Here is a 25,403-nt window from a genome sequence, read left to right as displayed (position 1 = left end):
GAACCCAGTAGCTTTTATAAGGCTCTTCTCTTCTTACCCTTGTGGTTTCAGAACAAGCTTTATTTTATTACAAGTATATTAATGACAACTGATTCCTGGTTCTAATTCTACCTGCCATTTTGGTAGTGGAGGTAGTTTTATGTAATCTCTTTGATTGCTCCTCTAGCATACAGAAGGAGCTCAAAAGATATCTGATATCTTTCAGTAAGTTTACTTGATCTCCTACTGAAGAATTTCTCATTGGAAGTGACTGGGAAAGTCAGTCAAAAGCAAGAATAATTCATTACGAAAGCAAACAGAAGAAAACAGGATATTCTGAACCTTCACCCCCCCCACCCCGGAAGTCTGGAGGAAAGGTCCTCATGTCACCAATTTCTCTGTTGCATGAATTTTAGTGTTTTGCTAGACATGCTAGACAGCATGAGGGTTATTAGGCCAAAATTCGTTACTGTATTTCCAGTACAATTTATCTTAAGTATCTGTCTCTTAAGTTAGTTTTTACTTGTCAGTTTTCTTTGAGCAAACATTCTCACCATTATGTAGAATTTAGCTTTTCAGAGAAAATTAAATGAGAGAAAAATTTCAAAGTCCTCTACCTTATTTGGCTTTTATATCTCTGTCCTTTGGAAGAGGAGCTGCATGGCCTCAGTGCCTCCACAGAAAGCTGAAGTTGAGTTCAGGGGAGAAAATGAGATAGTTTTATCCCCTTTAGCTCATTAATCTCATATGCCACGGGTAATAACTAAACACCCCCATTACAGGATGTCACTCCAGTAATTTTTGTGTAGAATGTGTTGGTACTCCCCATTCCAGTTTCTAAAGACAGGAACCGTCCGAGAAGTGTGTGCATTGATTCCTTCGGGTTTAAATCGATTCCTGTTTGTTACACTTTGGTTGTCCTCGAAGCCTCTTGACTTATTCCAAGGATTGTACCCAGGTGACATTTGTGTGGGATAGTCCATCCAAACACTGAAATTCTCTTCCTTTGAAAAAACTGAGGAACTAGAATGTTTAGAGTTCATAAAATAACCTCTAAACCCATGAGATTAAAAAAAAAAATGATCCTCTCACAAAAACTAGCTTAGAAAAAGCTCAATTCCTTCAAAAGTCGTCATTTAAAAACTGATGACTATTCTCACTCAGTTCCCTAAATTAGCTGGAATTGGAACACTTTACAATTTGTACCTAAAGAATTTGGATTAAACTTAGTTAATGGCTTTCCTACTTACTGATTAACATTTCAGCTCTTTTTGACCAGGATGGCTGTAAATTAGGGAAAATATCTTTATGTTTACATCCAATCCAAGAGGACTCTAATTACTTAAGAGCATTTATGTCATAATTATAATAATTTTCATTTTTTCCATAAAATAAGCATTATGATTGCACACTCCTGTTGTCTGAATTTATGTAAGAGGTATAGCTTGCTTAAAATATATATGTAAAGTTATATTTTCTTAGAAACATGGATGTTTGCAACCATTGCTTTCATAGAGATTACCACTATGCATTCTCCCTGTTTTGTTTTCATGAAGACTGTGTTATACCAGAGGCTTCTGATTATCAAAGTGATAACCAGTTTTAACTGCCTGTATGTACCAGATTTGTGAACTAATTTAAAAAAAAGCAGAAACAAACCATGAATAAAATGGAGTTTGCAAACTAAATACTGTTAATCATTTTCACTTGTGTTTATCGACTGAAATTAATCAGCAAAGCCATTTACATTTAGTGCAAGTCAATTTCCTCAAGTGATCTCCCTGGTAGCGTATTTACTCATTACCTGGGGAGCAGAGATAAGGATTACTTTATGACTACAGATATTTTACCATTGGCATTTCAAATGTAAGCACAAAACACATTGTTATTGTCAAAGAAAATTCACTGATTTAGCACTTCTTTTGAAATTATATATAAATGTGCAAACAAATAAAAACCTGAGTACAAGCTGTACTCAGAACCAGAATTTCCAAATTAATTTGAAAGCTGCCTTCCTAAAACTTAGGTCAGCTTCATGTATCACTTCAATTTAAACGTTTTATATGTTTTTAGTCCTGAGCTTTTACTTGACTTGGAATTACATATTTTCAACTATTAATTACAAGCCATTTTAATTAGGTCATTATGTTAAAATTAAGCATGTAAAGAACTTTCATACCCAGTAATTCCTCTTTCCATCTACCCACTTCCTATTGGTTGTCACCATTCTACACGTTTCTCTACTTCAAACCCTAGAGTCTTGAGCCTTCCTTTTCCTTGACTTCTGTTATCCAATCTGTTCAGGGGAGTTCAGACCTATTCTCTCAGGCCTGAAAACCTAAGAATTCCTACCACACCTCTGGGGTAAACTTACACCCTGGACTGTTTGACCTGTGTCCTCCTGTGATTTAACTACACCTGTCAAAAGTATATTCAAATAAAAACCAGCTATGCACTGAAAAATAACAAACCCAGGTTTAAGCAATCCTACCTACGGAAGTGATCAGCAAACTGAAGACAGTATCATACAAAGGCTGACTTAGATCCAGTTATTAAATTCCAGTACAGTGGAAGTAGTAAGATATCCTGGTCAATTCAAAATCACCAAAACATTTTCATAATTTATTACTGCACTGCAATCTCAATACTGGGTATTTTTGCCTTTTAAAAAAAGCTTACTACTTTAGTAGGTATGAAATAGTGCCTCCTGGCTGTTTCAGTTTTCCAAATGTTTAATTACTAGCAAGGTTGAACATATTTTCACATGTTGGTTTTTCCTATTTCTTGTGTTCTTCGTGTTTTGACCATCTGTACAATGGGGACTTAGAGATATAAATACAGCACGTGCTTCTTCCTAATCTAATGCCACCCTCGGCCCAGAAATGAGGTATTTTTCGCTTGTAGCTGATAACCCTACAATAGAAGTATACCTAACAAATGTAGATAACTTCTCTTTTATTAATTCAAATGACATGCTTCAACTTCCAGTATTTACCGGACGGTATACCAAACTCTATTTTGTACGAAGTATTTCAAGCATAATAAAGCTTTTTGCGATTTAAGGGCATTCTATAGTAAGTCAGAAACGTAAATCTGTTTTGAAAACTTGTATCTTCATACACAGCATAAATGCTTAGTCCTGCTACAGCACACCTTAATGGAGGAATGAATCTTCGGCTTGGCTGCCCCTCACACCATTTGGCTGGAAAACCTGTTCACTCTGATTTCCGGTTATGCTACAAACCCGAAATTAAGCCTTTGTAACTTAATGCGGGCTACGCGGAGCGAGGCCCCAAACCTGGCCACGGCTGGGTCGGCAGAGGCGGTCTGCACATCACCAGAACGCCCAGATCCCGTCCGACAGCTCCGCGGGCCAGTCTTCCGAGCGCTCCGTGACCCTGCCCTTGGCCTCCGGCTCCCTTCCCGGCTTTTCTCAAAACTTGGCCATTCCGCCTCCATCAGCCCGGCTTTCGCAGCCTCTTTAAGCCCCGCCCTGCCGGCTGTGCCCTTCCCATCGCTTAGGCCCTGTGGGACCCCCAAGATGCCTCTCCTAGGACCCCTCTACCTTAAATCCTCTCCGCGTCTTATTTTTCCCAAACTTGCGCCTGCATTGGCTCCGCTGGAACGCCCCTGCCCCTGTGGCTGGAAAACAGTCTACCCCACTCGCTGCCGGCCACCCTTTCCCCTACTCCCTGGAGGAAGAGCGGACGTTCCACCCATTTCTGGGCTGGGGAGGGGTGCGGTGAATCCTCGGAGCCTATTTTACGACAATGTGCGGCCGTGCGGCGCGGCTGACGGCAACGCCACACTGTTCTTGGAGAGGTCACTCCGGAGACGGCGTTGATTTTGGGGTGTGGGGATTGCTGGCATTATGTGGCGCGTCTGTGTTCGACGGGCCCAGAATGCGGCCCCAAGGGCGGGGTTCGGGGTTCGGTGGGCGGCCTTGCGGGAGGACCCGGGAGCTCCATGCTTGGCTCCGCGGGCTGGTGCGGGTCCGGCTTGTTGCAGTAGTGGGACCATGGGGTATGGCAGGGTCCGGGCACTCTGCGGCTGGAGCCCCAGCTCGAGGGACACACAGAGCAATCGCCTCCTGCTGCAGCTTTTGGGATTGTCCAGCCGCCGCTGGTATAGCCTTCCCCCGCATCAGAAGGTGAGCCCCAGTCCTGCCCTTCGCGGGACCCCGTTTGTCCTTCAGGGCAGACTTCTTGGCCTCGGAATCCTCCCTCTGAGGCTTCAGTGATCTTCCAACCCCTTCCCAGTGTATGTCTTTTGTCTCTTCTCCAAAACCCAGCCTTGCTGCGGCTCTTGAGCTTTTTTTTTTTTACCTCTCCTGATGTAGTTATTTCATTGAAGGAAGAGTTCCAGGCTCCCGTCTCTTGATCTATTCCATAGAAATAAGAGCTCCAAACCTGAGGCTATTTGTGGAATGTCTGCTGAGTTATGTGCTCTGCCAGTTCCACGGGACTGTGGAGCAGGAACCCTGTCACTGCAGAGCTGGTGGCAGGAACTCCCTTTCTATCCCCAGTGCCCAGCGTGGGACGGGACTCAGTACACTCTCTGCATTGAATACAATTGAATGAAGCATTAAGCCAGACTGAGAGATAGCGTTTTCTAAATGTAGTGTTTCTCCTTTTTCTCCCCCAGGTTCCGTTGCCCTCTCTTTCCCCCACAATGCAGGCAGGCACCATAGCCCGTTGGGAAAAAAAGGAAGGGGAAAAAATCAATGAGGGTGAACTAATTGCAGAGGTAAGTTATTTAAAACATGGAAATGAGTTAGAAGGAACTGGCTTAGCTCAACTGACTGTTAGCTTTCCAGATAGCTAATTATCCCTTTTGCTTGAGAAACTTAGATGTTTTTTACAACTTGATATTAGAGAAGGTTGGTTAGGTAAGTTGTCAGCAGCTAGCCAGGCTGATTTTTAACTAATTCCTTTCAGGTCTATTAATAGAGGCTTTGTCTTCACATGACTGTTGAACTGTGTGATTCCAGGCACAGTCTAATAAATTTCATACTGGTAGCATTAAGCCTAAGCTGCTGCTTTGTGTTAAAAGGTTGAAACTGATAAAGCCACTGTTGGGTTTGAGAGCCTGGAGGAGTGTTACATGGCAAAGATACTGGTTGCTGAAGGTACCAGAGATGTTCCAGTTGGAGCGATCATCTGTATCACAGTTGAAAAGTGAGTAGTGCCTTGGTAATTTGTGGAACTTAGGTGCTTAGTGGAGTGTTTTGACCTAGGATTGAGAAATGAGGAGTTATAGGCTTCTGAGACTACTATTGTGGGTGCTAAATCTGCTTTATAAGCTCCTGTACTTACACATTCTTTCTCTTCCATAGGCCTGAGGATATTGAGGCCTTTAAAAATTACACATTGGATTCCTCAGCAGCACCTACCCCACAGGCAGCTACAGCACCAACCCCTGCTGCCCCTGCTTCTCCACCTACACCTTCTGCTCAGGCTCCCGGTAGCTCATATCCCACTCACATGCAGGTGAGGCTCAGCCCCTGGGTGTTCGCTCTAGAAAGTTTATTATTCGTTATTTTTCATATATGGCCATTACATCCTGGAAGCTGGCATTAACTATGGCTAGCTCTTGTCATTTGAAAGTAAATAGAGAGTAAAAAAAGAAGTAAATAGGGATTTAAACATTAAAATTGACAATTTTATTCCTAGTCATTATTTCTAGGTGTTTGAACTTGGACATTCCTTTAGACTTTCTCAGCCTGAGTATAGTAGGTAGGATAATGCTTGGCATTTCTCATTCAATAACATTGTATTAGGTTTGGAGGATGATTTGTACTAATACCTACTCCTTGTAGTAGAGAATGTTTAGTGGCCTGTAGTATTGTCCATTGAATAAAAGTCCCCAGTTGATGTTTTCCTTTGACATGTGATGTTTATTTTTTATGAGTGAGTGAACTAGGGGTGCCTGGTGATTCAGTCGGTAAGCGTCTGACTTTGGCTCAGGTCATGATCGCAGTGTCCTGGGATCAAGCCCCGCATCGGGCTCCCTGCTTAGCGGGGAGTCTGCCTCTCCCTCCCCCTCTGCTGTTCACTCCGCTTGTGCTCTCTGGCTCTCTCTATCTCTCTGTCAAATAAATAAATAAAATCTTAAAAAAAAAAAAAGAGCACATGAACTAGTTCCATAATATTAATAGATGAGGAAACTGGCGACAAAGTGTGTAGAATAGACTAAAGAGTTGAAGGCAATAAATATAATCGCAGTTGGTTCTGTTAAATAAATCCGTTTCTAAGAAACTACAGTGGTTTTTTAGGTATTATGGTTATCCCATGTATATTCGTGTTTTGGATATTGGAAATTGGTAAAAAGCAACTGGCCTTTTTCTAAAGGATTAAGACTAAAACTTTTCTTTCACTTAGTTTATTTGTAGAAATTTCTGTATAGGAATCATTTTCCTTTTGGGGCATAATATTCTTCTCCCTGGTCTTTTTTTTTTTTTTTAAAGATTTTATTTATTTATTTGACAGAGAGAGATCACAAGTAGACGGAGAGGCAGGCAGAGAGAGAGAGAAAGAGAAAGAGGGAAGCAGGCTCCCTGCTGAGCAAAGAGCCCGATGCGGGACCCTGAGATCATGACCTGAGCTGAAGGCAGCAGCTTAACCCACTGAGCCACCCAGGCGCCCCTCTCCCTGGTCTTTTAATAGCCACTTGTGAAGTCTTGTGTGGTGTTCAGGTCACACATTTGTTTCATCCTGTTCAGTAAACTCTTCTCTTACTACATAAGACACACTTCCTTTCTCTCCCATTTTATGTCTGTGGCTTTGTGTGCAAGCGTTACAGTTGTATTTTAATTATGTTTTAAGATCTGTATAGAGATTATTGGCTCCACTGGTTTTGAAGAAGTAGATGGAGATGACAAATTCTGAACAAGAAAAACGTTTAAAAAATATTTTCTAAGTAGAGTTATGTTTTTCTTGTTTTTCCTCTCTTTCCCAAGACATTAATTGAAATGATTTTCTCTCAGAATAATCCTCTTGCTAACTGATATAAAAAACTGAGAAGATAGCAAACAAAACCCATAATAACTGGGTAAGCATCCAAATTCAGTGGACACACAAGCCATATGAGTGGCAAAGCAATGTTTCATTGAAATCAGCCAGTCTGATGTTCAGATCTTATTGGGATGGAAGGGACTCTTTCCTTTATTTTTCTTGCAATTGTTAAAATTTTACTTTTTTCTTACCAATTTGGGTGCCTTTTTTTTTTCTTGTCTGATTGCTTGTGACCAGGACTTCCAATACTATATTGAATGAAAGTGGTGAGAATGGATATCCTTATTCCTGATCTTAGAGGGAAAGCTCTCAGTTTCTCACCACTGAGTGTGATATTAGCTGTAGATCGTATAAGGCCTTTATTTTGTTCAGTATGTTCCCTCTATGCCCACTTGGTTGAGAGTTTTTATCGTTTATGGATGTTGTACTTTGTCAGATGCTTTTTTTGCATCTATTGAAATGATCATGTGTTTTTTTATCTTTTCTCTTATTAATGTGGTATATCACATTGATTTGTGAATATTGAACCACTCTGGCATCCCTGGAATAAGTCCCTTGATTGTGGTGAATTTTTTAAATGTATTGTTAGATCCAGTTTGCTAATATTTTGTTAAGGATTTTTGCATCTATGTTTATCAGAGACATTGGCCTGTAGTTTGTTTAAATTTGTTATTGGTGGTTTAGGTATCAGGGTTGGCTTTGTAGAATGAATTTAGAACTTTTCTTTCTCTTATTGACTACTCTTCAGATGTTTGGTGGAATTCACCTGGGAAGCCATCTGGTCCTGGACTTTTGTTTGTTGGGAGTTTTTGATTACTGATTCCGTTTCATTGATCAGTCTGTTCAAATTTTCAGTTTCTTCCTGATTTAGTTTTGGAAGGTTATATGTTTTAGTAATTTATCCATTTCTTCTAGGTTGTCCAGTTTGTTGGTGTATAATTTTACATAATCTTTTTATCTTGGAAAGGTATCTGGGAAGTTTAGGAGAAATGCCGTTTCCTCTGAGTGAAAAGATAGATGCTAATACAGAACACAGCAAAATTTTAATGGAATAGTCTAAACCAAGATCATTCTGTGAAAATGAAAAATTCTAGCTTAATCTAAGCGATAGAAAAGATGAAAAGATGCTCTGCTTAGATATGTAATTGAGGAATTAATTTTGACAATCTAGAAAGAAATCGTTCCTAGTTAACCCCTTGCTTTTAACGTTGGTTGGGGGGGGTCAAAGTATCACTGATATTGTAAATCTTGGGATTTGGAGGGTGATTCAAATGGTAGAGCACTATTGAGGCACGGATCTTTTGCTCTTATGAGGGCATCAGGCAGATGGGAATTTGGATCGCCAGAGTCACTATCATTCCATAAAACTATTGAAGCTTGCCTAAGTGCCACTGTGTCCAAGGCTTTGTAGTATTAGGCAATAATATGTGTTTGTTTCTACAGGTGGTTCTTCCTGCCCTCTCTCCCACCATGACCATGGGCACAGTTCAGAGATGGGAAAAAAAAGTGGGTGAGAAGCTAAGTGAAGGAGATTTATTGGCAGAGATAGAGACTGACAAGGCCACTATAGGTGAGATTTCTTCAGCTCTTAATGGTTGAGGCACTGAGTTTTCCAATGAGGGAAGAGGATTGCCGTCCTATCCTATAATGAGTGAGTGATAACATGAAAAATTTTAATTTTTGGGATTCATTTCCTGGAATAGACTCTGTCATGACAGAAGTGTATGTAGTGGAATTTGTCAATGCCACACTGCACTCTTAACGAATGAAAGATATGTCAACTTAGAGATGATTTTTATCTAGAGTTTGCTTCTTAGTCTTACTGTGTTACTGAGAAGCTATTTCAGCCCTGCTGTTCTTTAAAGTGGGCAAGGGAGGAGAAAAGGAAACAGGAGAAAATTCCTTTCTAGGCAGGAAAATAACAAAGAATTTAAGATGACTTTGAGGGAAAACCGAAACCAGGGTTTGGATTGTTTTCATAGTTTGAGAGTGACTGATAAAATATGTATATACCTGTTCACACAGCATATTGCATTTCCATATATTCCCTTTCTGATTCATTTTTATGCTCAGAACAAAGCCCACCTATTATTTGTGATAATATTTATAGATATTAGTAGATCTATTTGTTTCCTGTCTAGTCCCCAAGGTGCGGTGGGTGATTCTGAGCATCCTCCGCAGTGGTGGCTTTTAGATTGTGTTCTTCAAACCTCATGATTCCTTGATGTACCGTGAGGCAAAGGAGACTTAGTGAACAGACTCTGATTTCCCTGCCCCTCTCCCCAACTTCCACCAGGGCAACTCCTTTTTATCTTTTCACATATTGTGTTCCAACCAAAAGATTTTATTAGAAGAAAGGATTCTGTTTCTTAGAAACAAACAGAACCCCTTGGTAACAATAGATCTGCTTTGCCTTTTAACTTGGATACTGGAATTGCTATAGAGATGGTATTCTAGAGACTCTGATAGTCACTGGAGAAGCGTTGCCTTTGTCAAATTCTTTAAACTCTCTTGTGGCCTTGGAGTCTTTTTTTTTTTTTAACTTCTTTTATTGGATATTAATTCTTAACTGGAAAACGGAAGTTTTCATCAAAGATATTTTGTCAGGGAGGGGCACAACACAAAAAGCCAAGAGGTCTGCAAGGCAAAAATGGTTCTCTGCATTGTCTTCTTTTAGTTTTACTTTTGTAACACTTCATGTTTGAGTTCTCTTCTCTCTAACACTGTAGAAACCCTAGTAATGCCATGTTTCTTCACACTGAAATATTTAGTTGAATAACAAATATAACCTCTTTGAAAAACTCCAGAGATACTTTTAAGGGCATAATCCCATATCACTGTCAATTCTAGTAGCTTCCTTAATTTAACATCCATGTGGTTCTGATTTTTAAAAGTACAGCTGATGCCATATTGGTACAGTTGATGTCATCTTGGAGTCTTGTGGGTCTGCATAGCAGCTTCCCTTAAAGATGTTTTTAAGAAAATGTTTAGAACTAACTACTGTCTAAGTCTCTCATAGTTTTATTTAACAGTTGTTTATTTAGTATTTACTTTGTCCCAGGTACTGTTTCTAAGTACTTGAAAATTAATAATTTTTTATAACATTACTGTGAGGTAGGTATTATTGTAACCCCCACTTTGTAGCTAAAGAAGCTGAGACATAGAGACGTTAACTCACAAAAGTTATATAGCTAGTTAGAAGAGTTTTTTACTTAAAACTGTGCTTTGGTGGGATAGTAGAGTCCTTTAAATTCCATAATGTTTTTTTCTTTCTATTTAAGGTTTTGAAGTACAGGAAGAGGGTTACCTGGCAAAAATCCTGATCCCTGAAGGCACAAGAGATGTCCCTTTAGGAACCCCACTTTGTATCATTGTAGAAAAAGAGGAAGATATACCAGCATTTGCTGACTATAGGCCAACCGAAGTAACTGATTTAAAACCACAAGCACCACCATCTACCCCACCTCCGGTAGGTATGCTTCTAGAATTGAGGTAACACTTACCTTATTCATCTCTAAATTGAGGGATTAGGTTGGATGATATTCTAAGTTCCTTCCAGCTCTCAAGATTCTATAAATGAGCTGGTTTGGGAAACCTGGCTGGCTCAGTTGGTAGAGGCTACAACTCTTGACCTGGGATTATGAGTCTGAGCCCCATGTTGGGTGTAGAGATTACTTAAAATATTTTTAAAAACCTTTAAAAAAAAAAAAAAGGAGATAGCTTTTGTGGAGATCTGCAAGGTATGTGGCAGTGCACCATTCCCCCTCATAGTCAGTTGTTGGATCCTTGTAGCTTTTTTTTTCTCCCTGCTGTCTTGAGTCCTGCTAAGAACAAAGCCGAGGTGACATGCTCTTTTTTTTGCTTTAGGTATAGATATGCATATGGACGTTACTGTATACAGTTGTTCATGAACAACATAGGGTCTGGGACACCAACTCTACGCACTTGAAAATCTGTGTATAACTTTGGATTCCGCCCATATTTAACTAATAAGCCTACTGGTGGCTGGAAGCCTTACTGACCATGTAGACAGTAGACAGTCAATTAACACATATTTTGTATAGTATATGTATATGATATATATTATATGCTGTATTCTTAAACCACAATAGAGAAAATGTTATTAAAATTGTAAGGGAGAGAAAATACGTTTATAGTACTGTGCTGTAAAAAATCCATGTGTCAGTGGGCCTGTGTAGTTCAAACTCATATTGTCGGAGGGTCAGTTAATCTTTGTTACTGTCAGTACTCTTGGTATTCACTTATGCTGGGTCAAGCTTATTTTTATAATATATTAGAACCTTGACATCACATGGCTTGTTTTGCATAGATGCTAGTCTTGTCGTTGTATGCTATACAGTATATGCTATATGCCTAAAATGTACTGTATGCACCCCAGGCTGAGATAGCTCCGTGATGAGGCTTCTGGAGGTGTTAGAATCATGTGAGTTTAGACGAAGTACACATTTCTGTCAGAGAAAACTTGATTTCTCACTTCCCTACATTTGTGGGGAGGTGGCCAGTAGTAGTTACTTCTTAAGGTACTTTCAACATGGAACTTCCAGCGTAATTTATTATTTTGAAATGAGGTTAAGTAAAAACAAAATCATGTTGGTCATGAAAGAGAATGAGAATGAAGACACAGCAAGAGATGAAAGTAAAGAAAGTCTATAAGGATATTACATACTGATTAGCAGTGTTAAATTCTATGTCTCTCCCATGTTATCAGGGAGTAAGAGAACGTGGTTCTTTGACATAATTACTCTTCATATGCTATATTATGTTGGTTAAGTAGGAAAAATAAGCATAAGATAGAAGTTATTTTGATTTCTTAATAAATGTAAGCTCTTCATCTCTCAGACCAGTCTTTAGTGGAAAATTAACAGTTTGTAACTTTTCTCAAAAGGTGGCCCCTGTTCCTCCAACTCCCCAACCTGTAGCGCCTACACCTTCAGCCACCCGCCCAGCTGCTCCTGCTGGACCTAAGGGAAGGTTGTTTGTTAGCCCACTTGCAAAGAAACTGGCAGCAGAGAAAGGGATTGATCTTACACAAGTAAAAGGTAAGTTCGTCTCTACGGAATGGGGTTGTAAACATAAAATTTACTTGAGATTTGTTCTTAAGTCCAGAAAGGATAAGTCTGTATAGTCATTTTATTTGGAATGGTGCAGAAAAGGATGAAGGAGGGCAGTAATCTCCTTTGTTGCCACCACAGGTAGGGAAACTTAATGTGCCGTGTTTAGCTTATCTAGGATCTGCTTATATAATGTGGATAGCCTTTTTTTTCCTCAGTTCATGGGACCTGCTTAATTTTTAGTGCAAGTATAATGTGCTTGTTCAGCAGAGTTGAGTTTTTGGACTTGACTGTGTAATAAGAAATCTCTGTTGCTGCAAGGCTGACTGAATCTAGCAGTGCGCAGCGTAAAACAGAAACCTGGGGTGATTTGAAAGACTTCGAATGAAAAAATATAAAACTGAAGTTCCTTGAGGGCAAAGGAAAATGTCTAATTTATATTTTTTTCTCCCCAAAGAGAAAGTATAGCTTACTGATAAGAGCATGAGGTCTTGAATCAGACCATCTGGGGTTTACTTCTGGCTTTATCATCTTCTGTGTGTTAAGACTTTAGGTGAATTACTTAACTTGTGTATGTCTGTAGGTGAATTACTTAAACCATCTGCTTTTCCATTTGTGAAACTGAAATAATAATGTATATTAAAACAGGCAAAGGGCTTAGGACAATATTTAGAGTATAATAGATACTAAGAAGTTATAGTTCTGTTCATATTAATATTATCACCTGGCATTTAAATGAATGTTTTTGAGCTGAAATGTAATGTAAGGTAATTAGGATACTTATTTGGAGAAGGGGAAATTACTCATCCTGAAGCCTGGTTTGATGGCTACTGCTATGTGCTAGTCACTGAATTGCCACATTTAGCATGACATTTCTTGAAGTAAGAATTATCATTCATCATTTTTTTGGATATGAAAATACTCTTAAGGGGTCTTGCTTTCTGTTAAGTAGTAAGGTTCCAATTTGAATCTGGTTGTTTCTCCAGCTGCCCAGCTGTGGGCCCTCAGTGCTGGTTATCATCTCTCTGTTGTCTATTGTTTTGTGGTTAGAAGGCAAGATAGTCCCAAAGAATAAGAATAGAATATTGTAATTTTTTGGCCTTCAGAGGATTCTCAACAATATTTGAAGATGCTTTTTTCCATCTTTATGTTATTTCACTGGTATATTGCCATTTTTTATGTGTATGTGACTAGCATTAGGGACAGCAGTGTAAGTCAGAGTAAATTTTAAGGATAGGGGAGTAAATTTACTCAGAGTAAATTTTAAGGATAGAGGAGGGTTAATAATTATATCCAAAGACTTTAGACAGGTGAAGAAGGTTCTTTTATGAGATACTTCGCAACACTGGTGCTGTACCAAAGATATAAGTGGGAAAGTCAGGCAATTAGAGTTAGGCGATTCATTTACTATTATTTAAACCAATATTCATTGAGTCTTGTCTGTGCATCACTTGTTCATAAGATAGACAAGATTTCAATTTTAGACGCTTATGTTAAGAAAAATAAAGAGTTAAACAGAGAGTACAGCATAGTAGCTAAGAGTATGGCTCGAGCTAGAATGCTCAGATTTGAACCCCAGCTCTGCTGTACACTACCTGTGTGACTTTTTATGTCTCAGTTTCTTCATTTGTATATAAAAATAACACCTTCTATGTTGTGAGGGTGAACTAAGTTAACAAACAGTGCCTGTACATAGAAAGCATATACAAGTATTATGGGGACGCCTGGGTGGCTCAGCGGTTAAAGCCAGACGGCTTGGGTCATGATCTTAGGGTCCTGGGATCGAGCCCCGCGCATCAGGCTCTCTGCTCGATGGGGAGCCTGCTTCCCCCCCTCTCTCTGCCTGCCTCTCTGCCTACTTGTGATCTCTCTATCAAATAAATGGATAGAATCTTAAAAAAAAAAATAGAAAGCATATATAAGTATTAGCTATAATAATGAAAATAACTTGTGATTACCTAGGATGATCCAAATGTTGAGAGAATAAACCAAGTGATACACTATTGAGGGACAGTGTGACTGTATGTGCAGCCTGACTGCTGTTAGATATGGTGGTTGGGGAAGATCTTTCTGATGAGGTAACACTTGATCCAACCTGAAAGATGAGAAGGAGCCAGCTGTGAACCAGCCGTGTGAAGAACTGGGGACAGAGAGACCAGTACTACATAATCTGAAGTGGGAGAGAGTTTGCCATGTTTGAGGAACGTAAAGGAGGCCGGTGTTAACGGAGCGTAGCAAACAGAGGGTCTAGTGGCAGGCGGTGGTGAGGTTGGAAAGAAACATAGGGGTGAGAATAACGACTTGACAGGTCATGGTAGAATTTGAATTTTATTTAAAGCACAGCAGGAGGCCACTAAAGGATTAAAACAGGGAAGTGACATAAAATGATTTACAAAAAGATCATTTTGGCGGCTTTGTGCATATGTGTTAAATGAAAGCCAAGATTAAGATGCTGTTAAGATGCTGTTGCTGGAACCGAAGTGGTGACTTAGACAAGCATGGTCAGAGTGGAAATGGAAAGAAATGAGAGCTTCGAGATACATTTTTGACAGAATTAACAAAACTTAGTCAAGGATGATACATGGGGACTTGACGGCAGTTATTTCAAGACAGAGGTGTGCTGGAAGCCTGTCTGGGCATACTGAAAAGGAGAAAATGGATAGAGAAGTGGAAACAGCATTGTGGACATTTGTTCAAAAAGCTTTGCTATGGAGGGTAGGAGCTAAGATGGTGGTAGGTAGACCCTAGGCTTGTCTTATCCCTTGAATACAGCTAGATACATCAGATCATTCTGAATATCCAAGAAATCAACGTGAGGACTGATAGAACAAACTGCGCAACCAGACGGAGAGAAGAGGCAGCATTAAGGATAGTAGGAAGCGAGGAGATGTGGTTTTGGGGAGAAACACCGTGGATACTACAGAGGGGAGCCGTGGTTGTGAAGAGAAGCAAGAGAACGGAGTGCACAGGGATACATACAAGGGGAATACTTTCCCAAAGCCATTGGCTGGAAAAACGAGAGGGGCTGATTTTCATGAGTTTTTGCAACCAGTGGGGCTCAAAGACTGGAGTTTTGAGGTCTACAGTCTTGGCTAGGATAGACACCTGAGAACAGTGCCCTGTTCTTGGACAGCAGGCAGGCAAGCAGCCCCAGGGCCAGTGGTGCGATCTGAGGATCTCCTAAGGCATATGGAGAGACACTTGTTAGCTCTTGGAGTGCATCTCTGAGACGTGGCGTTACCTCTATGGGAAGAAAAAGAGCCAGCCGCTGCCATTTCCCTCCCCTACTCCTCAGCATAAACCAACTTCAGTAAATAGCACAGTGCCAGCGCTTGCTGTGTAACCCGCTTACACCCAGTCCCATCCCCCTGTGCTCTGCTGGTACTGCGTTTCTCAGGCAAGTGCACCTAAGAACCAGTGCAACAGGTCCCTTCCTCAGAAGATCCGCAGAGATACTCTCACGTACCGTATCTCCTGACCATAGAGTTCTGCAAAGGTTCAGTTCTAGTAACAGGTAGCATCAGGTCTCATTTAACAAATGGATCAGAGCACATCTAGTTGAAACTCGCTGTACCCCGACCAAGGTCCAAACACTGCAGGCAAGGATTGATGGCTAGAGCAGCCAACACACACACAGCAGCAGAGTGCATGCGGCACACTAGAGACACTCCTTGAAGTGCCACTGTATGACCTCTTCTTAAAGCCACTGCTCTCTGGAGCAGGAAATATAACAGGCTTTTCTAACACACACAAGACAGAGACCTAGACAAATGCAGAGATGGAGGAGTTCCTCCCAAAAGAAAGAACGAGAAAAGGTCACAGCCAGAGATCTAATCAAAACAGATACAGGGGCACCCTCGTGGCTCAGTGGGTTAAGCCTCTGCTGTTCAGCTCAGGTCATGATCTCAGGGTCCTGTCTGCTCAGCAGGGAGCCTGCTTCCCCCCCCCTTCTCTGCCTGCCTCTCTGCCTACTTGTGATCTCTCTCTCTGTGTTAAATAAATAAAATCTTTAAAACAAACAAACAAATAAAAACAGATATAAATAATATGCCTGATGGAGAATTTAAAACCACAATCGTAAGGATATTTGCTGGGCTTGAGAAAAGCATGGAAAACATCAGGGATGGGGCACGTGGGTGGGTCAGGTCATGATCTTAGGGTCCTGGGATCGAACCCCGCATCTGGCTCCCTGCTTGGCGGGAAGTCTGCTTTTCCCTCTCCCTCTCTCGCTGCCTTTCCCTCTCTCTCTCTCTCTTTTTTTCTCTGTCAAATAAATAAATAATTAAAAAAAAAAAATCAGGGAGACCCTGACTGCAGATGTAAAAGTTAAAAAAACAATCAGGCAGAAATGAAAAATGTAGTAACTGAGATTCAAAACCAGGTGGATGGAATGACCACTAGGATAGAAGAAGCAGAAGGATGAGTAAGTGATACAGAAGTTAGGGGCGCCTGGGTAGCTCAGTGGGTTAAAGCCTCTGCCTTCGGCTCAGGTCATGATCTCAGGGTCCTGGGATCGAGCCCCGCATCAGGCTCTCTGCTCAGCGGGGAGCCTGCTTCCTCCTCTTTCTCTGCCTGCTTCTCTGCCTACTTGTGATCTCTCTCTCTATCATATAAATAAATAAAATCTTAAAAAAAAAGTGATACAGAAGTTAGAATTATGGAAAATAATGAAGCTGAACAAAAGAATGATGGATCATAAGCGTGGACTTAGGGAACTCAGTGACTAAATCAAAATAGTAACATTCATATCATAGGAGTCCCTGAAGAAGAAGAAGGGAGAAAAAGGCAGAAGTTTTGAGGAAATAATAGCTAAAAACTTCTGTAGTCAGGGGAACAAAACAGACATCCATATCCAGGAGACACAGAGAACTCCCATGAAAATCAATAAAAGCCAGCCAATACCAAGACATACTGTAGTTAAATTTGCAAAATATAGTGATTAAAAAAAAAAAAAGTCCTAAAAGCAACAAGACAATAGAAGTCCCTAACTTACAAGAAAAGACCCCTAAGGTTAGCTGAAGATTTCTCCACAGAAATTTGGCAGGCCAGAAGGCAGTGGCATGATATATTCCGCATTCTGGGGGTGCCTGGGTGGCTCAGTGGGTTAAAGCCTCTGCCTTCGGCTCAGGTCATGGTCCCAGGGTCCTGGGATCGAGCCCTGCATCGGGCTCCCTGCTCAGCGGGGAGCCTGCTTCCTCCTTACTCTCTGCCTGCCTCTCTGCCTACTTGTGATCTCTGTCTGTCAAATAAATAAATAAAAGTATTTTTTTAAAAACCCTCAAAGAAGTAGGGGTAGAGGAAACATACCTCAAGATCAAAAAGTCCATACATGAAAAATCCACAGCTCATATCATCTCTGGTGGGGAACAACTGAGAGCTTTTCCTCTACAGTCAGGAACAAGACACGATGTCCATTCTCACCATTGGAAGTCCTAGCCTCAGTGATCAGACAACAAAGAGAAAAAGAAATAAAAACAATTCCCACATTGGCAGGGAAGAAGTAAAACTGCCACTATTTACAGATGTTACGATTCTCTATCTAAAAAACCCAAAAAACTCCACCAGAATTCTTCTAGAACTGATACATGATTTCAGTAACATCACAGCATACAATATCAACATACAGAAATCTGTTGCATTTCTATACACCAATAATAATGCAGCAGAAAGAGAAATCAAGGAATCAATTCCATTTACAGTTATACCAAAAACTGTAAGATATGTAGGAATAAACCTAACTATAGAAGTAAAAATCTGTTCTTTGAAAACTGTAAAACACCAATGAATGAAATTGAAGGTGACACAAAGAAATGGAAAAAGATTCCTATCGCAGGTTTGTGGCTCTGAATTTAGAGTATAATCAGTCAGCTAAGTGTACTTTTTTTTTTTTTCTTTAAATAGGCTCCATGCAGGGCATGAGGCAAGGCTTGAACTCCCAACTCTGAGATAAACCCAGAGCTGACATCGAAAGTCAGATGCTTAATTGACTAAGCTATGGAGGCACCCCTGTGTGTGCACTTTTTTGTCCCCAGCGGCATTAAGCTGTTCTGATGTTGGCATTGAGAAGACAGACACTTTAGAGTTTGGCCAGGGAATAAGTTTAACCACTATCCACAGTGTAAGCGGGGTGAGGAAGAAGAGAAGATGATAGGAAAATGATGGATGATGAGAGCAGTCGAGGCAGTGGAGCGGGGGTCTTGGCGAGGTTGAAGAAGTTTTGCAGTAGGAGGGAACGGTCTAGAATAAGTGAGTTGAGAGGATCAGTGATTGTGTGTTGTTTTCTGACCGCCATCTCTGTCACCAGATAGTCTTTCCCACACCAACACTCAGTTCTCTGCCACCACCTGGGTGTTGCACTTGAATTTTGTTCTGACACTAACGCTCCAGAATTAACATCGGGCTCCACAGGATTAAGGACTCAGTCCCACAAGACTGCCCCTCTGTTTTGTTTTTTGTTTGCTTTAGATTTTATTTATTTGACAGAGAGAGAGAGACAGTGAGAGAGGGAACACGAAACACAAGCTGGGGGAGTGGGAGAGGGAGAAGCAGGCTTCCCACTAAGCGGGGAGCCAGAGGCAGGGCTTGATCCCAGGACCCTGGGGTCATGACCTGAACCGCAGGCAGACGCTTAATGAGCAAGCCACCCAGGCGCCCCAGACTGCCCCGACTTCTGATGCCAGTTGCAAGTCCTGGGGACCACCCATACTTCTGACCACTGGCTGTAAGTCAGCAGTTCCCAAGATCCCTTCTTCAAGTGTGCGAATTCACTAGAACGACACACACAACTCAGGAAAGCACTGTGTGTACCATTACCAGTTTATTGTAAAGGATACCACACAGGAGTGGTCAGTAGAAGAGATGCACAGGGCAAGGGTTGTAGGGGAGATGGGAGCAGAGCTTCCATGCCTTCTCGGGGAGTACCACCCTCCTAGCACACTGATGTGTTCACCAATCCAGAAGCTCCAAATCTTGTTTTTAAAAGTTTTTTTGGAGGTTTCTGTAAGAAGAGTGGTTTTGTATACACACACACACACACACACACACACACATATATATATATTTAGAGATTTTATTTATTTATTTGACAGAGAGAGAGAGATCACAAGTAGGCAGAGAGGCAGGCACAGAGAGAGAGGAGGAAGCAGGCTCCCTGCTAAGCAGAGACCCAGATGCGGCGCTGGATCCGAGGACCCTGAGATCATGACCTGAGCTGAAGGCAGAGGCCTAACCCACTAAGCCACCCAGTCACCCCAGAAGAGTGGTTATTTAAATCCTTGGCCATGAGTTGTTAAACTGTCTCCAGTCTCCCTGCCCTCCTTGCAGAGACAGATGACTTAGCAAATGTGACCAAAATGTAATCATTTGGGGAGAAACTGTTTTAAAGCCTACACCCTAATAATCAGAGTTTGATTCGTCTCATAGCTACTCCTAGATGTTTCCTATTTATTTGAAGCAAAGTACTTCCACATCACTATCCCATTTTATCCTCACAACCTTCCTTTGAGCAGGGGCTGATACTGTATCTTTAAACTACAGGTGAGACTAAAGACCAGCAGAGATTAAGTGACTCTAGTCTTTTAATTTATATTTGACAACAACCCTACATTTTTTTTTTAAGATTTTATTTTATTTATTTGACAGAGATCACAAGTAGACAGAGAGGCAGGCAGAGAGAGAGGAAGGGAAGCAGGCTCCCTGCTAAGCAGAGAGCCCGATGTGGGGCTCGATCCCAGGATCCTGGGATCATGACCTGAGCCGAAGGCAGAGGCTTTAACCCGCTGAGCCACCCAGGCGCCCCAACCCTACATTTTTTACTCTGTCTGCTGTTCTTCCCTTTAAACCATATTGCTTTATGATGGCCTGTTGTGCCTTCTTCGTGAGATAGGCAAAGAGAGTTAATGGATTTCAGCTGACTCCTGGTAGGAAATTCCTTTGGGTGGCTAAAGCCCAACCCAAGGCAGGTGATACTGCAGGTTTCCTTCTCTCGAGGGCCTGTGGCAGATCTGCCTTGGTGGTAAAGGGAGGTCATGGTTTCTGTTGTTTATAAAGGCGGGGTATCTAATAGGGGTACTGCTACCTCTGTTCTAGAGCTCCGGGCGAGGAGCCAACTCGTTTTTCATAACGAAGGAAAGGAGTTGGGATGAACTGCATACAACGAGACTCCTTTTAAAAGTCTGCCTTGGGGGAAGATGAATCAATTTGACCAAATTTTTTCTAGAAGTGGGCCAGTGTAAAAGGTATTTTAATAACTAAATTCTGAATCTCCTTAGAATTAAGGTTCAGGATTATCTGTTTGGGTCTGAAGTTAAACCTGATTGGTTGTGGTTGGGAAGAGGAAGGAATTAAGTGAAAATAAAAGCAACCCCTTCGTGAGAGGATTTGAAGATCTTTCCTTGTGTGAAGGATTTGAAGATCTTTCCCTGCACATACATCATTCCCAGTGTCTGACACAGGTCAGTTAGAACCTCGGCTACTACAAGAAAGCTCTAAATGATGGAGACCACACAAGGAAGGAGTGATTCTGAAGATTAGATCATTGCACTTGAGTTACTGAAGCTATCTTGGGGTGAAAAAAATTAACTTGCCAAATTTGCCCGAAACAATTGTTTTTGTACCTGCTGACTTTGTACAAAAGGAGATCTTCATGATCAAATGAATCTAGAAACCAAATGAGATCCATTTCAAGGTTCAGAAAGGGTTTTTCAGAGGTGACTAAGAGAGGAGGCAGCCAGACTTGGGGAAGTATAAACTGTACTTAGCATTATCCATATGTCAGTATTTTCCAATTTAAAAGTAAAGAACATGAAAAGATGAAGTACAGTTTCGGTAAAACTCTTAAAAGAGAAGTACTTAACAACGAATATTTGCTGTAGTTGAAAAGAACCAGTACAGATCAAATGGGAGCACTCTGTGTGAATTATAATTAAAAACTGACAAGAGCTGCTGTCTTAAGGTGAGTTCAGGTGCAGGGGTAAGGCAGTGACCCCTTCAGAGGGCCTTTGGAGAACCCTTAGGAACTTGCACTTCAGGATCATAGTGTTGATCTCCTGGAGGAACCAGCGGTCTGCTCTCACATGTGATATTTATGCATCTCTTCCAGGCACGGGACCAGAAGGCAGAATCATCAAGAAGGACATCGACTCTTTTGTGCCTACTAAAGCTGCTCCTGTGAGTTAGACTTGGCTTTTTTGTTTTGTTTTGCTTTTGGTAGTTTGTTCCTGCAAAATGTGCTGTCTAACCTCTTTGACCCTTTCGTACATTACTTAGGATTGGAATAGCTTAACCAGAATTGTGTTTTCTTTCGTCTAATTTCACTGGCTAGCAATTTTTAGATATGAATGTGCTGTCACACAGCATACAAAAGGAAAGATGATATGCTACATGGACATGCATTCCAGTTTTTTTTTTCAGTAGTGGTACTAAATTTTTCCTAACAGGTCCTCTCCTCTTCCTTCAGGTCCTACTTTTAAGTGCATGCTTACAAGTTGGTTGACTAGAGTTTGAGTTTTATGTAGTTAATTATTCCACACAGGGAGTAAATGCATATAGCCAGCCAACTTCTTTTTGGTTGGTTAAAGTGTTAAGATAATTAGTTTAAGGGAAAGAAAATGATTTACTTAGGTGTTTGCTTTATTTATTTATTTTTAAAAAGATTTTATTTATTTATTTGAGAGAGAGGGAGGGAGAGAGAGAAAGCCTGAGTGGGGAGGAGAGGGAGAAGTAGGCTCCCTGCGGCTCTCTGTGAGTAGGGAGCCCATTGCAGGGCTCGATCCCAGGACCCTGGGATCATGACCTGAGCCAAAGGCAGAGGCTAAACAGACTGAGCCACCCAGGCACCCCTAGATGTTTGTTTTAAAATGAAAGATTTGGGGTATCTGGGTGGCTCAATTGGTTGAGCGTCTGCCTTTGGCTCAGATCATGATCCCAGAGTCCTGGGATCAAACCCTGAGTCAGGCTTCTTGCTCAGCAGGGAGACTGCCTCTCCCTCTCCCTCTCCCCCTGCTTATGCCTGCTTTCTGTCTTTCTCTGTCAAATAAATAAATAAAATCTTTAAAATAAATAAGTAAATGAAAGATTCTTCATTGTTTTTTCTTAATACTGTTCATAGAAGTAAATTATTATCTTGTTTTATGTTTATCTCTAATCCTTTCAATTTAAGAATGCTTTGATTGCTTTTCTTGAAGGTAATTTTGCAAATACAAAATTATTTTGATGAACTAATCATTGAACAAAGAAAAATGATACTTAAAACTTCATCACAATTCTAAGTATAAAAATTTAAAGCAGACTTCTTATATAAGCACAGTACAGATCTGAGTCCCTTTTGTTCCCTTGGGATAGAAATAACTATTTTCTATAATCCTTCTATTAAAAAAATTTTTTGGGGGGCGCCTGGGTGGCTCAGTGGGTTAAGCCGCTGCCTTCGGCTCAGGTCATGATCCCAGGGTCCTGGGATCGAGTCCCGCATCGGGCTTGCTGCTCAGCAGGAAGCCTGCTTCCCTTCCTCTCTCTCTGCCTGCCTCTCTGCCTACTTGTGATCTCTCTCTGTCAAATAAATAAATAAAATCTTTAAAAAAAAAAAATTTTTTTTAAGATTTATTTACTTATTTGTCAGAGAGAGAGAGAGAGAGAGCGAGCATGCGCACAAGCGGGGGAGAGGCAGGCAGAGGGAGAAGCAGGCTCTCCTTGAGCAGGGAGCTCGGTCCTAGGAGCCCGGGATCATGACCTGAGCCGAAGGCAAATGCCCAGCTCACTGAGCCACCCAGGCATCCCTATTTTCTATACGCCTTTTAACATTTACTTTGCCATCTGTAAGAGTCACTAGCTTGCATCTGTTGCATATGCCAGGATTGAGCCACAGGTACTGAGAGCTTTTGTACTTCCCCTATAGGCTCCAGCAGCTGCTGTGCCTGCCGCGGCTCCAGGAGTGGCACCCGTTCCTACAGGTGTCTTCACAGACGTCCCCATCAGCAACATTCGTCGTGTAAGAGTGTTACCCTGAATCTGCAACCAGAGCTGTGGGGGGCATCTTTACTCTGATTGTTCAATTGCATCTACAGTTTGAAGCGCTAGCAGAGACTTTTTTTAGTTGGGAATCTTAGATGCCTAGTTTAAGATGTTTGGTTTGGCTGATTACATACTTGGGATAAACAAACATTGCTCTGATTGGATACTCCTAGAAGGAGCCCGGGTTCTGGTACATGTGCCAGTTCCATATTCCAGTTCTTGTAATGCTTGAGGTGACCATTACCAGGGAGAAAGGTAAAGGGGCAGAGTGAGCCCTGCATTAGGTAAAGCTTCACCTGAGCTAAGTTAAATGATGTTTTGATCTCTTTGCTTTCAGGTTATTGCACAGCGGTTAATGCAGTCTAAGCAAACCATACCTCATTATTACCTTTCCATTGATGTAAATATGGGAGAAGTTTTGTTGGTACGGAAAGAACTTAATAAGGTAAAAGGTCTGGAAATTCCGACTCTATAAACTCTAAAGTTCTTGTTTTTAACCCCACTAAACATTTACATTTCTACCTATGTTTTTTGTTACAGTATGCCAATTGATGTTGGAAAATGGTGTCCTCTAATTTTACTTTTTTTAAAGAGAGGGAGAGAGGGGTGGGCCAATGGTACGCAGCGTTATACAGGTTATCTGTAACCTCTCGGGTCGCCTACTTTTCCACTTGCTCACTCTTGCTCACAACAGTGGTTGTCTTTTGTTCCTCGACATTTCACCTATATATTCTACTTTAGTCCCTTTGCACTTGCTGTTCCCTCTGCATGAAATACTTGTTGCTGGCATCCACCTGGCTTCTTCCTTTACTGCCTCAAGGATTTGACTTAATATCACCTTCTCTGGATTCCTTAGTTACCTTATTCTAAAATTAAGGGAAGAGGAGTGGAGTGAGTGGTCAGTTTTCCCTTTAGTTCTTTTCCTATTTTTCTTTTTATCATTTAACATTATCTTACATACCATATGTTTTCTTTATTTATACTCCTTTAGAATATAAGGTCCCTAAGAGTGGAATTTTTACCCATTTTTTTCTCTGCACAATATCCAGGGCTTTTAGAATGCTATACCTAGAGCAGAATACTCAAATATTAGCTGCATGAGTAAAGCAGTAAAGGATTAACAGAGTAACTGCCTATAAGGGTTAGAGATGATAGCATGCATTTATTGGCAAAATGTTACAGATGTTTTTTAATACATTTATTTGAAAATTAGACATGAAAAATATGTCCCGTGTATTATTTTATTCATTTAAAGTTTTATCTAGATATATTTTACATATTGTACCATGTGCCCATTTAGTTTATGATTCAGTGGCTTTTAATATATTCAGAGTTTTGTGACCATCACCACAATAAATTTTGGAACATTTTCATTATCCCAAAATGAAAGTATTCTCCCATTAGCCATAGTCCCCACCCCAATCCTCCCTTCTACCCTAACCCTGGATAACACTTACCTACTTTCTGTCTTAGATTTGCCTATTTTGGATATTTCCTATGGGGATAGGGATTTCATTGATTCTGTAGATCAATTTGGAGAGTATTCCTTCTTAACATTCCTCCTCCATGAATATGGTGTGCCTTTCCATTTATTTAGGTCTTTAATTTCTCTCAATAATTTGTGCAGTTTTTCAAGTATAAGTTTTTGCACTTCTTTTGTTAAATTTGTTCATAGGTATTTTGTTCTTTGTTCAGAGTTTTCATTGTTACTCTATAGAAATACCATTGATTTTTGTATATTGATCTTGTATCCTACAACCTTATATTTTCTTTATTGTGTTCCTTAAGATTTTCTGTATACAAAATCATGTCATCTCCAAATAGAGATAATTTTGCTTTTTCTTTTCCAATTTGGATGGCTTTTATTTCCTTTTCTTGCCCAACTTCTCTGGCTAGCACATCTAGCAAAATGTTGACTAGAAGTGGCAAAGTGGACATCCTTGTCTTTTTCTTGATCTAAGAGGAAGTGAGTCTTTCACCACTGAAGTATGGTTTTGGAACTTTTGTAAATCTGTTTTATCATCAGGTTCAGGAAGTTCCTTTCTATTCCTACTTTTTATGATATGGTGGTTGAGTTTTGTAAAATGCTTTATCTTTTCTTAATTTCTTTTTTTTTTTTTTTAAAGATTTTATTTACTTATTTGACAGAGATCACAAGTAAGCAGAGAGGCAGGAGGGGGGGTGGGTGGGGAAGCGGGCTCCCTGCTGAGCAGAGAGCCTGATGTGGGGCTCAGTCCCAGGACCCTGAGATCATGACCTGAGCTGAAGGCAGAGGCCTCAACCCACTGAGCCACCCAGGCACCCCTGTAAAATGCTTTTGCTTTAGACAATT

The 25,403-nt window shown here is 40.8% G+C and overlaps 1 protein-coding gene across 1 annotated transcript in view; it reads left to right on the top strand.

Moving 5' to 3' along the window:
• The first annotated feature begins 3,807 nt into the window (after window positions 1-3,807).
• Window positions 3,808-25,403, top strand: part of LOC111153737 (dihydrolipoamide S-acetyltransferase) — a 31,407-nt gene continuing 9,811 nt past the window's right edge. Inside the window, exons 1-10 of the mRNA XM_022512937.1 lie at window positions 3,808-4,129; window positions 4,624-4,725; window positions 5,032-5,156; window positions 5,315-5,468; window positions 8,436-8,562; window positions 10,274-10,461; window positions 11,899-12,052; window positions 21,165-21,232; window positions 22,956-23,048; window positions 23,409-23,516. Of these exons, the coding sequence (XP_022368645.1) occupies window positions 3,851-4,129; window positions 4,624-4,725; window positions 5,032-5,156; window positions 5,315-5,468; window positions 8,436-8,562; window positions 10,274-10,461; window positions 11,899-12,052; window positions 21,165-21,232; window positions 22,956-23,048; window positions 23,409-23,516 (1,398 nt within the window). The 5' untranslated portion in view covers window positions 3,808-3,850. The remainder of the gene's footprint in view (window positions 4,130-4,623; window positions 4,726-5,031; window positions 5,157-5,314; window positions 5,469-8,435; window positions 8,563-10,273; window positions 10,462-11,898; window positions 12,053-21,164; window positions 21,233-22,955; window positions 23,049-23,408; window positions 23,517-25,403) is intronic.

The sequence above is a fragment of the Enhydra lutris genome, unplaced genomic scaffold (genome assembly GCF_002288905.1).
Source record: "Enhydra lutris kenyoni isolate GAN:26980312 unplaced genomic scaffold, ASM228890v2 scaffoldscaffold34, whole genome shotgun sequence".
Taxonomy (NCBI): domain Eukaryota; kingdom Metazoa; phylum Chordata; class Mammalia; order Carnivora; family Mustelidae; genus Enhydra; species Enhydra lutris.
This window is presented reverse-complemented; position numbering and strand designations above follow the sequence as displayed.